The sequence below is a fragment of the Asterias amurensis genome, chromosome 12 (genome assembly GCF_032118995.1).
Source record: "Asterias amurensis chromosome 12, ASM3211899v1".
In the NCBI taxonomy this organism is placed as follows: Eukaryota; Metazoa; Echinodermata; class Asteroidea; order Forcipulatida; family Asteriidae; genus Asterias; species Asterias amurensis.
The window spans coordinates 10,517,813-10,533,001 of NC_092659.1; the positions used below are offsets into that span (position 1 = coordinate 10,517,813).

At 41.5% G+C, this 15,189-nt stretch overlaps 1 protein-coding gene across 1 annotated transcript in view; it reads right to left on the reverse strand.

Moving 5' to 3' along the window:
* Nucleotides 1-15,189, reverse strand: part of LOC139944869 (integrator complex subunit 4-like) — a 30,318-nt gene that overhangs the window by 7,727 nt on the left and 7,402 nt on the right. The window contains exons 8-17 of the mRNA XM_071942016.1: nt 14,720-14,894; nt 14,104-14,309; nt 13,153-13,295; nt 11,890-12,005; nt 11,327-11,460; nt 10,156-10,313; nt 9,498-9,591; nt 3,249-3,332; nt 1,838-2,043; nt 197-494 (exon numbers count right to left, since the gene is read on the reverse strand). Coding sequence (XP_071798117.1) covers nt 197-494; nt 1,838-2,043; nt 3,249-3,332; nt 9,498-9,591; nt 10,156-10,313; nt 11,327-11,460; nt 11,890-12,005; nt 13,153-13,295; nt 14,104-14,309; nt 14,720-14,894 — 1,614 coding nt within the window. The remainder of the gene's footprint in view (nt 1-196; nt 495-1,837; nt 2,044-3,248; nt 3,333-9,497; nt 9,592-10,155; nt 10,314-11,326; nt 11,461-11,889; nt 12,006-13,152; nt 13,296-14,103; nt 14,310-14,719; nt 14,895-15,189) is intronic.

Consider the following 15,189-nt stretch of genomic DNA (forward strand, 5'->3'; position numbering starts at 1 on the left):
ATGTGTAATAGTGTGATTTTTTCTTATTTTTAATCTCTGTATATTTTTCTGTAATTCAACCTCCGGTCGCCATGGGAATTTGTTTTTAAAATAATAAACCAATAATGAATGAATGAATGAAGTTGCTAGGTCTCAAACTAGGTTATTGTAAAAACCATGCATCATAGTCCAGGAGAAGTTTGTTTGAGCTACTTACTTTGATCTTGACTTGATTGAGATCTTGCACATTATCCAATAAGCAGTCAATATTGACAGCTAGTACTAGTCCTGCTGTAAACCTAAGTGGGTTATCCGAGCCTCCAGTTGGTTCTCTGATCTTAGCGCCAATCCCATTCAGCTTATTACATGGAAGCAGAGATGGAATGGTATGATGAAGGAGCAGTGGTTGTAGAAACTTGGCCAAAATACCAGCTTTACTGGCATCTAACTTATGTCTCTCAGAGAAAACAGCCTGGCAGAAGGTGTCTGGCTTCACATTGTTTGCCATAAAGTATCTGGAAATCAAACAAAATGGCTAGAAGACTTAACTTAGCAAAGTTGTGGCCGATTTGACAAAGAGCCAATAAGATTAATCTTGAACTTCTAAGCAAAGTGTAATATCACAATACAAATCACCATTGTAATACTGACAACTCATCTTCAGATGAATCTAGTACATCTTGTCTCTGTTGTGTTTTCCTCAAGAGCGCTTAGGGAAATGTTTTATTACTTTGTGTTATGCGCTATACAAGAATGGTTAGTTATTATTATTACTATTATCTAAATGCTTTGTGAAATCACTACCTCCATGGTGAAATCATGCCCTAAACAACGATCAATTTATTTATGATCACTATGAAATTATCCTGCTTTATAGGAAAGTGAACCATTGTCAAATTTATAGGGACACGTTGCCTTGGATCGGTCGAGTTGGACTTTAAAAAGCGTTTGAAACCGTTGTTGTTAAATGCAAACGATTAGATAGTTAATTTTAAAATAGGATAGAATGATCCACATAAACATCCCTTGAAGCTGCACGGTTTCCTTTTACAGAGAAACACCATCGGCCATTTTGTGAAGTCAACATTTTTAATCCATAAAATGGCTGACCGTATTAGTTCACAACGTATTATAAAAACCAACCAATTTCGAGGCATGTTTATGTGGATCATTCTATTCTACTATTAAATTATATCTAACCATATGCATTTTATAACTAACGGTTCCAAGCGCTTTTCAAAGATCAACTCGTCGGAGTTTTAAAACAACAAGTACTTGATTTGTTTTCATAAAAATGACAGGTGAAAGAACATTTGGCATCCAAACACACCTATCACAAAATGTATTGAGCCATGGAATTATTTACAAGTAGAAAAGAGTAGCTCTTTTGAGGTAAGATTGAAATGATTGTTGTCTGAATATTGTCTGAATATTGTCTGAATATTGTCTGCCCTATGCCGGACCCTTCCTGACTAGGATTCTGAATCTGTACAGAGTAAACGGCACCAACATACTTCCAGAACCTGCTACATCTTCATGCACCACCCAGGCAGCTCAGATCATCCGACACCAAACTTCTACACAATCCACGCACACGCCATTCATGGGGAGCCCGCTCCTTCGCACACTCTAGCCCATCACTATGGAACAAACTCCCCCCCTAAACTCAGACAAATCACTACCTATTCCAGCTTCAAAACCATTTGAAAACTTATTTTTGTGCTGAACTATATTGTTTGCAATCTGGCTTCGGCATCTCTCCTGTGCCAGGAGTGTCTTTTAGACAGACATGGCGCATTATAAATTGCCACTATTATTATTATTGTTATAGTAGAGAGGGATGGAGAATGCTTTGTACCTGTGTAACAGAGTGAGGCGTTGTAAATACTGCTGACATATACTTTGGGTGGCTAGTTGATTGCTCACACTGTTATTCAATTTCCCTCTCAGATGAACCAAAAGCTCCAACGTCCAGCCACGGAAACGCATTTGCATAATGGTAGCCTGCTCTGCTTCACTGCATCCCAAGAATAGATGCTCCAACTCATAACTCAACTCTAAGATCTATGTAAGCATTAGAACAAACATAATTGTTACCAGAGATGTCATTCATTCAATCATATTACATTTACCAAATGGGATGAGCAACAGTAGTGTTCAATTGGTAGGAAACTGCTCTGAATGTACTGAGAGAGAATATAGTACTTTTTGACATGAATGAAAGAAATCTTAAATCCATTTAAACAAAATATACATTAATTTTAGACTGCACTGCACTGCTATGAATCTTAGTTGTCATGTCTTCTTATTTTGCTTAACAATCCCCCCCAAAAAACCCCATTAGTATGACGAAAAATCTATTAGTATGTGTGAAGTGTAGCTGCAAAGCATCCTAAGCTTACTACATTATAAGTTATCACAGAAAAATAAAGTGCTTCTGCGTCCCATATCCAACAAGGCCGAAGGCTGAGTTGGAGATGGGACACAGAAGCGCTATATTTTCCATATTTCCAAGAGCGCGCATGTGAAAACATATTTATCTATAAGCAAACTTGGCGGATGACCATAGAACACACAAGATGCAGGAAGTGATATGGGCCGTGCAATATTATACACATAATGAATGTTTATGAGTGCAATGGTGCGAATATGTTCATGAGTTAAAAGATGGAATGTTCTATTCAACGAGGCGGAGCCGAGTTGAATGGAACATTCCAGCTTTCAACGAATGAACATATTCGCACCACTGCACGAATGAAAAACATTCATTATTTGTTTTATATAACATCCAAGTAGATCTTTGTCATTTTGATTGAAAGATACCACTATCAAAACAAACATAGCGTAGGCTACAATTTTTAATTGTAGAAGCCGAATGCTAGTAATTTTACTAATATGCCTTGCAGTAACACTGCTGCGTTACCAAAGACACGCACACGCAGTGATGTTTTTACTCAGCTTTTTCGTTCCATCCGAAAAGTACTATTGCACGCTGGCAGCGTGCCAGCGTGCAATGGTACTTTTTCAGATGGAACGAAAAAGCACGGTGAGTGACTCAGCGTGCAATGGTACTTTTATTTGCTATCACGTGACGGACAATCCTCCAATCAAATGGCAAGGATCTGCGTGGGTGTTATATAAAGGTTATATATCACCATTCCATTCTGCAAGTCTGATTGGAGGATTAGTGCCTACTTGAAGATAATAGACACTTTACTAAATTTTGGAGGATCCGAACAGTATGAAAGTTGATTTGAGCTGAATACTACCTGTGTTGCTGCAGCTAGCATTGTATCAGCACTCTGCTGTGGACATAGTGATGCTGGTATGTTCCATCCATCTTCACTTAATGCCTACCAACAAAATCAAAAACAAAGGTCAAAAATCTGCATATATGCAATACTAGACAGTAAATACAAAACAAGTACATTTATGTAGCTGAAAAAAAAAACTGTATGCAATAATAGACAATAAATCAACAAACAATAGGCTTTTGGGATCTCGGTTGCAATGCTAGTGTTACTATTGCAACATGGTATTTCTAACGCTGCATCTACAATCTGCTGATATCATGTTTTACAATCTGCTGATATCATGCTTTGGGGGTCGAAAGGGCTAGGAATGGCCGGGATTGTGTGGAGTACTGAGCCACTCCACACCCATGAAATGTCCCATATGGTCTGCGTCTCAAAACAGCCTCTCCAAGTCAAACTCCTATCTGCCCGGCTTCACGTGCCGATCCCTGTTGCAAACTGTGGGCAGAGGTGTGCAGTAGTGTTTCTGGCGCTTTAAAACCAGATCGCTCCAGGTAGATGGGACTCGTCAGCCATGGAAGGTTGCCCATCTAGGAGACGGAAAACTCTGATTTCAAACCTGGGTAGATGGGGCTCATAAGCCATGGAATGCAGTTCATCTAGGAGAAGGAAAACCCTGATTTTAAAACCAAGTGTGGTGTCTACACTGCATCACTGGGCGGATGAGCAACACTAGACAGCCAATGGCCAGGGCGGAGGAGGTCAACAACTGACCCAACGGCCACGTGTAAGGGAGTAAACCTTCCAAATCAGGAGTGGAGCCCCGAAGAAGGAACGGTGCCTTGCATAGACTGTTTCGGCAGCTCCTGCAGCCAAGCTGATACCAAACGTCATGCTTCGCATTCCTTTGGATTCCATCAGCAAGGCCTAGAAGGGGACGCATGGGCAACCCAGGATCTCCATACTTCATGCCATCGCGTTCCAGTGGTCGGCTACCAACCGCCTTAAGCCGGGCAGCCCCCGGCCAGTTAGGTGTCGACCCGCCAACGTCCATCTGCCTCAATGGGTGCTTGGGGCTTAGTGTAAAGCACGACAAGCGGACGTTAACACTGTACCAGGCAAAATAGGAAAACTGAAAACGGAGATGCCAGCTCTTCGAATCTCAAGCTGGAATGTAAGAACCATGTGCACAGGGCTCTCAGACAGCCTTGACCAAATCAACGACTCTCGCAAGACCGCCATTATTGACCACGAGCTCGACCGACTCAATGTTGACATTGCTGCTCTCCAGGAAACACGACTTGCTGACAGTGGTTCCCTAAAGGAGAAAAACTACACTTTCTTCTGGCATGGCAAGAGTGCGGAAGAGACTCGAGAACACGCTAATTGCCACAACTGTACCACCGACAGGAGGCTCAGAACGCATCGGCTTATCCACCAGCAGCGGACCAGCCAATCTGCTGAGCGTTTATGCCCCAACACTCTGCTCTTCCCCCGAGTCCAAAGACAAGTTCTATGAGGAGTTCGACATGGCCATCAGCACAATCCCAAAAAACGAGCACCTGTTCCTCCTGGGGGATTTCAATGCTAGGGTTGGTGTCGACCATGAATCCTGGCCAGACTGCCTTGGACACTTTGGAGTGGGGAGCATGAATGAAAATGGGCAGAAACTTCTAGAGTTGTGCTGCTATCATCAGCTCTGCATTACCAACACCTATTTCCAGACCAAGCCACTGCACAGGGTCTCCTGGAGACATCCAAGATCTAAGCTCTGGCACCAGCTTGATCTCATCATCACTAGACGAGAGGCACTCAACTCCAGCCGCTTCACCCGCACCTTTCACAGTGCAGACTGACACGGATCACTCCCTCGTCCTCAGTAAGGTCAAGCTACAGCCGAGGCAGATCCACCATGCCAAGCCGAAGGCACGGCCCAAGATCAACGCCAGCCGCTCCAAAGACCCAAATATCACCAAGCTCTTCCTCACCTCTCTTGATCAAGCACTCTCCTCTTCCAATCAGCAAAGTGCTGCGGACAAGTGGAACTGCCTGCGTGACACCATTTACAACAAAGCCCTCACAGCATACGGCAAAAAAGTGAGCAAGAACGTAGACTGGTTTGAGGCAAATGCAGCGGAGATGGAGCCGGTTATAGAGGCCAAGCGCACCGCCTTTCCAAAGAGAATCCATCGCCGAGGAATCTTGAGGATCTTAGAATAGCTAGGAGCAAGGCCCAGCAAACCGCACGACGCTGCGCAAACAACTACTGGCTCAAACTCTCCTCCACCATACAGGTTGCCTCCGAAACAGGTGACATCAGGGGCATGTACGAGGGAATCAAACAAGCCACAGGTTCCTCCATTAGAAAAACAGCACCTCTCAAATCCAAGTCTGGTGAAGTCATCACCGACAGCAGCAAACAGATGGAAAGATGGGCTGAGCACTACATGGAGTTATATGCAACAGAAAACACAGTGTCGGAAGAGGCTCTGAACGGCATCGCAAGCCTGCCTGTGATGAAGGTGCTCGCTATGGAACCTACTCAAGAGGAGCTTGGCAGAGCCATTGACAGCCTCAATTGCGGCAAGGCCCCAGGTGCTGATGGGATAACACCTGACGTCATCAAACTTGGGAAACCCTCTCTCCTGCCATACCTCCATGACCTCCTGTACCTTTGCTGGAATGAAGGAGCCGTCCCACAGGACATGCGTGATGCAAAAATCGCCACGCTGTACAAGAACAAGGGCGACCGCAGTGACTGCAACAATTACCGCGGCATCTCTCTGCTCAGCACTGTGGGGAAGGTCTTTGCACGTGTTGCGCTTATCAGGCTCCAGCTTCTGGCCGAACGTGTCTACCCTGAGTGCCAGTGTGGCTTCAGGGCAGCAAGATCCACGGTGGACATGATCTTCACCCTTCGACAACTGCAGGAGAAGTGCCGTGAACAGAGGAGACCCCGTATCTCACCTTCGTCGACCTCACAAAGGCCTTCAGCCTTGTTAGCAGAGATGGTCTCTTCAAGCTACTTGCAAAGATCGGCTGCCCGCCAAAACTTCTTAACATCCTGACATCTTTTCATGACAACATGCGGGGTTCAGTCTGATGTTATGGAAAAACTTCAGAGGCCTTCCCAATCTCCAGCGGAGTGAAGCAGGGCTGTGTTCTTGCACCAACGGAATTTTCTTCTCGCTTCTGCTGTCATTTGCATATGACTCATCCCATGAAGGCGTCTATCTACACTCAAGAGCTGACGGGAAACTCTTCAACCTTGCCCGTCTGAGATCTAAGACCAAGTGTTCCAGTGTTCTTCTCAGGGAAATGCTATTTGCAGACGATGCAGCACTAGCATCCCACACAGAGACAGGGCTCCAGCAGTTGATGGACAGGCTTTCCTACGCATGCAAGGAGTTTACCCTCACCATCAGCATCAAGAAGACCCATGTCATGGCCCAAGATGTCGAAAACCCACCCTCCATCTGTATTGGCAACACGACTCTTGACTGTGTGGACTCCTTCACGTACCTCGGGTCAACAGTCTCCAGCAATCTGTCACTTGACGCAGAATTGAGCACCTGTCTTGCCAGAGCCGCTGCAGTGATGGCCAGGCTGGCAAAGAGAGTGTGGTTAAATAAGAACCTAGCCGTGCGCACAAAACTCCAGGTCTACCAAGCATGCGTCACCAGCACTCTGCTATACGGCAGTGAGGCCTGGACCACCTACATCAGACAAAAAAAACGGCTGAACAGCTTCCACCTGCGCTGCCTACACCCAGACATGCCAACCTCTGGGATCACAAAACTGTATTCTGAAACCCCAAAACCTGTATTTTGCATCAAAAACCTGTATTTTTTTTTAAACACGCGTAAACGTAGTTTTAAGCCCCGAGACAGGCAAAATAGAGAAGGTGTGAAGGCCATTAGGTTATCAAACAGCCTAATTAAACCAGTAAATTAAAACTTGAAGAAAAAAAATAACAAAACAAATAAAAAAAAAAAACATTTGGGCAGAGGTTTCCCTATGGGTGGTTAACCCAATGGAACAGGTTTTGTATGAAAAAAGATATTGATAAATCATATCTTAAAGACATTGATTAATCATATCCTATTCATATAACTCCTTGTCAATTAATTAAATATCATTTTCTTTGTCAAAAGAAGACAAGTACAAAACAAAATTAATTTCAATGACGACAAAAAAATAATAACAAATCATCCCAAAAAGTTTCGTTTGTTGCATTTGGGGGCATAGTTCTTAAATTTATCTTATAAAAATCTCGCTTCAGGCTCTCTATATCTTTTGCGTCTTTATTTTGGCAAAAAATTCTTTTGAAAACTCGATTCGTCCGTTCACAAAACGACTGATACCATATAAGGGCATTTGACAACAGCGCCCTCTGTTGTTCAATGAATTGTGTTAGACTGGTTCCCTGTGAAATCGGGACGTCAGATAAACTGGCGTGTAGTATGCAATGAAGGTTTGTGCTACTAGCGTGCGTGCAATGATGGATGCGAGGGAATCTCTGTTGCGCTCGATGTGTGGTGAAAGTTGAATAAGGAATACCCCCATGGAATAATAGAGTTCACTGGATAATCATTATCGGCCGTAAGTAGTCGGCCGAAAACTTATTTGTGCCAATAAAAAAATATTGAACTTGAGTTAAAAAAGGGCACGACGGCCAACTGGGATAAAATTGTATTTTTGCGGTGGCGATGCTCAAAACCGTATTTTTTTTGCAAAACCCGTACACCTGTATTTTTAACAAAAACCCGTACGAAATACGGGAAAAACGTACTAGTTGGCATGTCTGTACACCGCATCTTGGGCATTACATGGCAGGAGAAAGTTCCAAACACTGAAGTCCTAGAACGTGCCCACTCAACCAGCATGTTCGCCATGTTGAGCCAGCGCCGCCTCAGATGGCTCGGTCACGGCCACAGGATGGACGCCCGTCGGCTGCCACTATGGCGCACTTTCATCAGGCTCCAGGCCAATTGGTCGCCCGTACCTACGATTCAAGGACATATGCAGACGCGACATGAGGCAGGCAGGCATAGACCCCAACAGCTGGGAGGAAGTTGCTCAAGAACGCAACGCCTGGAGGCAGACAGTTGCCACAGGGGTCAACCATGCTGAAGAGAGGCGCACTTCCTTGCTGCAGGAGAAGAGGCACAGTAGGAAATTGCGAGTAGCAATAACTGTGGCAGAGACTGCCATGCACGAATCGGACTTCTCAGCCACAGCTGCAGCTGCAAGAGAGAGAACATTCCCCCGGGCGCAGTCCATCGTCAGTATTGACGGACGGATGCCTACTAGATATCATGCTTTAATGTACAACATTGACTACTTCAGACAAAAAGACAATTTGTAATTCCTAGTGGTACTACAAGTTGACCAAGAACTACTTGAGGCAATCAATTTAGATAGATCCTTGTCAATGTCCAATACTGACAGAAAGGCAGTTGCATTTTATAACTAATGGAAACTATGAGTATTTGTTTTGCTACCATTCTGTACATGTGTGGCACACTGTGTGGCAATTCTTTCTCGGTTCGTGAACATGTGTTGCGAGTTGAAGTCTATCAACGGCCAATCACAGCGTGCGGACTGTTTATGCATTATGCATGCAATGGGTATTTCCATGGCATGGGCGACGTTGATGGTGTGCGTGGTGTGTGTGCATGGTTGATACACTCGGCACACCAACCAAGTTTGTTCCCATAGAAAAGGTCAATCTAAGACAAGTAGGATTTGCAACTTTGAATGATTGAATGCTGGGTTGGAACAAGTTGAAATTGCTGCCACAACTACATGTACTCATGATTTTAGAGCTCTTGTTGTAACACCATGTAAACTCTCTTAATTGACTCCTAGCAACACCACAACCAATCTCAGCACAAAAGCTCAGAGAATGTAAACTTCAACCGACAATTTAGAATAATTACAACTTTAATTTGAGGAGATATTAAATGCAATAGACTGATCATTGAGCCTCACCAATCAGAGTAACTACACATCAATGGTATTCACATGGGCAGCGTATCACACAAACGTAATGCTCTGCATCAAACCACAAGCAACACAATATAGCAATCACAAGATGCTGCAACTTGTTTACAATTGTGTATTATTGTGATTTTAATCTTACAGACACTTGTTTGTACTTTGGGGGTGTTCCAGGTTACCATTGGACAAAGCTTTCTAGATCAGTCCCATATGTACCTAGCAGTCTCATAATGTGAATGATAAGTCACACATTACATGTACCTTGGTGAGAACCAGCTGACAGCGTATATACCGAGCACAGAAATCAGCACATGCAGAGAGTCCAGGATCAAGTTCCCCTATTCTCTCAAGATCTCTGCAAACAAACACAAACAAGATCAGTATGATTGAGAAACTTAGGGTAACCTCACCAGAGCAATCCTCCTCAAGAAAATATTCATTCTCACCCTCACAACAGTTGTGTTCAGAATTTCTTAGTAATCGGGACTGAACAGAATTTCTAACGTTTGCCAACAACTTTTGGTGAAATGAAAACTCCCAAATTCTAATTTGAGTTTCTTGGGTCATGTGGTATTGGACTGTTGTGTTGTTGAGCCTTTGACCGACATGCAAGGCCTTTTCACAATAACTTGTTTTACTTCTGTATTGTCTCAGAAAGCCTCAGACACTTTTCTTTTTTGAAATATCAATTCCAGAAAGAGGAATAAAACACCATCTACAAACTTGAGGTCAACCATGGAGGAAGGAAGAGAAGGAGCTCCAACGAAGGGACTTGAACAGATAGTCTGAAGTATTGGATTTCTTCCAAATGCAATCGAGGCTTACATTTTGTTTAACAAACTGATTTGAATAAAAGCATTCCCAAAATTGTATTTAGCCCTAGAATGTTCATGAACGATGATTTATAACAACTCCTTACCTTATTATTAGTTGCATGAGACTAATTGATGGTTGTCTGGCCATAGTGGTAAGACGCTTGACTTTATCCAATGTTTGTGCAAGGAACACACTTGGTTCTTGTCCTTTTCGTTGCAATCTGACATCAGAACACTCACTCAGTCTTGAGGAGTTGATGTACTGGAAGATAACAACAATATGTTATCATTTAAATATCTGTGGTGCATCCCCCATGTACGTGCATTTATAGATTAAACAGAGTGTTATCAAGTATTTTAAAACCACAAGGGAAGCTGAGTGGGGAGATTTTTTAATAGTTTGAAGAAAGACATACTAACTGGAGTGGAATTTGAACCAACGACTTATTGGCATCCCCCTAAGGTGATCCCTGGCTGCCACTTCCCACACCTGGGTGTGATCCCTGGTGATGAGGCAGCCGACGGTTACATGGCTACTGAATAGCATCCCAACCAAAGATATTGACTCATACGGAGACCACCAACATTGGGCTGGATAGCTTAGTTGGTGATGCCAGTTGTTGGTTCAATGGTTCAAGTCCAGCTCCAGTAAATGTACAAACCCAAAGGCAAAATATGGAAAATACTTTGTTGCAACGTGATGCAACTGGCAACATCATATACATATTTTTTATTTTCAAACATCAACAATCATATTCTTATCGGACACAAAATTGAAATATTAACCCTTTTTTTGTATGCAGACAAACCCTAGTATTCATTCCCAATGTTAGTAGCACTGGGAGTCCAGTGTTAATAGATCTATAAGTTTTAAAGGCAGTGGACACTATTGGTAATTACTCAAATCGATTGTTAGCATAAAAACTTACTTGGTAACAAGCAATGGAGAGCTGTTGATAGTATAAAACGTTGTGAGAAACGGCTCTCTCTGAAGTAAAATAGTTTTTGAGAAAGAGGTATTTTCCACGAATTTGATTTGAGACCTCAGAATTAGATTTTGAGGTCCCGAAATCAAGCATCAGAAAGCACACAACTTTGTGTGACAAGGGTGTTTTTTCTTTCATTATTCTTTGATGACCAATTGAGTTCAAATTTTCACAGGTTTGTTATTTTGTGCACACATTGAGATACACAAAGTGAGAAGACTGTTTTTTGACAATTACCAATAGTGTCCAGTGTCTTTAAAAGCTGTGAATATGTAGAGGTTTGACAGACCTTGACATGAGGCACAAGATGTGAGAGACTATCCCTGAGATATGAATAATGCCTGAGGGTATAGTCAGGAAATAAAGATACCATAGTAGGACATTCAGCAGCCGAGTTCAATATAAGAACCATCACACCAATATCTGATCATATAGTTAGGGACAATTAGAATACAATTCTAGGCATATTAGTTATATCAAATACCAACATATATTGTGTTAAATTTGCATCGGGGATAAAGAATATTAATTTTGGTTTTTACCCATACCACCAATGCGGTACCCGCTGCCAAAACATAGGATTCAAATTACCTCTAGCTACCGGGCAACCTCAGTCGTCTTTTCGGTAAGACACTGCTCTAGAATTGCAAGGGTCGTGGGTTCGAATCCCACCCATGTAACATGCCTGTGGTATTTTTTTCACAGGACTCGGGGAAGTACTGAGTATGCAGTGCTAACCACATCGATGTATGGGTAAAAAACAAATTAATAACAATTGTCTCGGGCAAACCTCCTCAATGCTCAAACAACTTAACAAAAAAACAGAAAACATGCAAGAGATTAAAAGGATACAGGCTGGGTCATCCATATCAGGTTCAGGAGTGTCGAAATAAGGATGAGTTCCTAGTAACTCAGGTATCAGAGTAAGAGTCAAATCATGGTGGGCTGAGCCAAGGTGCTTCATACAACTAGGAAAACATAACCATACATTACATGTGAAACATGATTAAACAAATGTCATGTCAATAACACTATGCACAAACTATCATGTCCACATTTGTATTCCAGTAACTTAGAGAAGCCCAAACCCATACAGACCCCCCCCCCTCATGAGGCCCAAATCCTATGAGCTCATATCATTGATAATTGATAGTTTTCTACACTAATCTGCCAGATTGGGGATTCATTCAATCTGATTTGCAAGGCTGTTCTATACATCTCGGATCATCTATAGAACATGTTGTATGTTACTCTAAATGGTTCATAAGAAAATATTACAACAAATTGTTATTGAGTTTTCACATAGTGTGAATAAAATATGAATTATGTAGTGTCCTGGCTGCCCTTTAACAGAAATCTATCTGACATCCTAGCGCTTTGCAACCCCTGGAAAAGGTGCTCTATAAATACTAGCTTATTGATATTGTATCACCATTCACTTTGTTTACATGAATCTGCCATTATCGACTCTACTCATGTATCTTTTAAATACTGTGTTTACCAATAACTGGAATAGAAACAGGAGTAAATGCAAAGTATATTAAGTAAAGCTAATTGTCTTTTAAATTAGCTAATAAATTCAATGCATGGCATGTAATAAAGCACACATTTTCTCATGTCAAAAACACCCATGGCATAAAAGAGGAAGTAACATTTTTCGACTTTGACACTTGAAGGCTACATGTAATGTGGATATTTCAAAAAGTGTTCTCATGGATACCAGAAGAGAAAAGTGAGATGTGGTATACTCTAGTAGTTTGAGTATACAGTGCTTTATTTTTTTGTTTGAATGACCTTCCCATCAAGGGAACTCGGCAAACTCCCATAAAGGGATGTACATGTAAACACCAAGCTGGCAACAGCCAATCTCTCTCATACAAACATTGGTTTAACGTCTATGATAATGAATCACACCTCCAGAAATTGTTATTCAGTAACTAGCGACAATATCTATTCTAGTCATTTTGAAATCAGTGGTTGGCTGAGGGATTCGAACCCACAACCCTGTGATTGCAAGTCCTGCGGTCTAACCACTTGACCACGGTGACTCATATCCTACATTAATGTAGAACACAAATGGACTATTCGATGTTCAAGATGATTATCTTGACTTACTTCCAGATAGAGAGTTTATCCTGTGGATACTTGTTCAAGTTTCGCAGCAAGAAATGAAGGGATCTACTCAAACATGACTTGGTTGCCAATGTAACAGTGCACAACAACTCATGCAGAGCCTCTCGAATTTCACTGGAGAAATCCTACACAACAAACCAAACATAAAAGAAATATAACATAATTGTACAAATACACTTTGAATGAAGACATCATGATTCATCATGATTCAATTGACCTCAGAACTTTTCTGAAGCAGCTGGCTATAATTTACATCAAATTTGTACTTTCTGATACAATGCCTCAAATTTGGCATACAGGTAGGCAAACAATTTTGAACACATTTTTGCCGGTAGATTGCTTTATTAACACTGCAGAGTATATTTTCGGAATCTGAGAGACTTCTCAGTTCTGAAAAGAACTGTACTGCTTTTTAAATACTACCTGGGTGGAAAGTAGGGACTACTACTTTAGCTTTTTAGTGGATCAGTTTTAGCTTCACTACAACGGAGTGTGTTCTTAATTGGTCCCTATAATAAAAACCCACTTTTCTCACATTTCTTCAGTCTCCTGATGATGACTAGAGCAAGCTAGTCGAAACATTTAGACCAATTAAGAACGCACTCTTTGTTTAATGAAGTTAATAATGATCAACTAAAAAGCTAGAGTAGTAGTTCCGGCCAATTACAGGCATAAGAATTTGTGCTAAAAAAAACTAGGATTTTCTTTTTTAATTGATTGCAAATGTTATGATTCGAAGCAAACATTTTCTACCTTCTGCCCAGGTAGTAGTAAAATAGCAGGACAGTTCTTTTCAGAGTTGAGAAGTCTCCCGGATTCCGAAAAGCTAAATATATAATGAGCAACATGTGGCGAAAAAGGTTTGATAAATGCGGGGGCAGAGAGGTCCTACTGGCTAGCTGAACAATGTTTACATCATAACAAGCAACTTACATCCAACACATTCAGGATTATCTCCAACTGGTCTTCCCTTAGAACAATGTGTTGAGTGATCTTTCTCATGCTGTATATTGCATTCAGACGCACACTTTCTATCTCATCATTGAACATGTCAACAAGGAAGTCTAGAGATAATCTTGCAAAGGAAGGAGATTGTGTTGCCAGCTCACAAAGAGAATCCAAAGCTGCTGATCGAACCTCTACCATGAAAAAATACATGTATACATTATATTAAGCATTACAAGAAATACGCTCAAGAACTCCAAACATGTATGACATCTTAAAAACAAGGTCATCTTAAAAATAAGCTTTGAGAATAAACATCATGCATTACACCTTGAACTTCTATGCCAAGTTGCCATTGACAATTACTATCACACATAATGGGACACAAATCAATGAAATACTTAAAGACTTCTTTTGTAATTAATTCAATCTTTTTAAACACACTTGGTGAAAGTCATCGCACATCTTCATGTAATTCTTGAATTTGGCAGACAAATCGGCTAACTTTTCAAAAATAGTAGGGAAGACCTTATTAAATTTAGTTTTTTTTAAACAAAATGAATGAATGAATGAAACCTCAGTAATAAAGTAAGAAAATAGTCACCTAAATATTCATCTTCTAATCCATGAACGAATGCTCCACAAGCTCCGCTATTGATGAGACTAATACTGCCAGGATCCAAATGCTCCTTAGGTGCATCATCATTCCACTTCTGACCTGATGACCAATCACCACATGCATAACTCTCTTTCTGACGCTCATGGGAAGTACGCTTCCTCTGAGAAAAGTCAATCAATCAGTAGAACATGTCCAAATAAATATATGTATCTGACAACAATAGATTAGTATGCAAGTCTTGTGCACATTCAAACATGGAGACCCAGTACAAATGATGTAGAAACTACCAGTTTCTCAAAAGTGTATCTGATTTAAACCTAGATTGCATTAGAGCCAGATTCTTGTTACATACAAGTACAGACTTAAGAGATGTGACATGGCAGAAGACTAACTGACTAAAATTAATTGTCCTTAAAAAAGGGAACTTCTTGGGTTAACCCACCGCTGGAAATAAT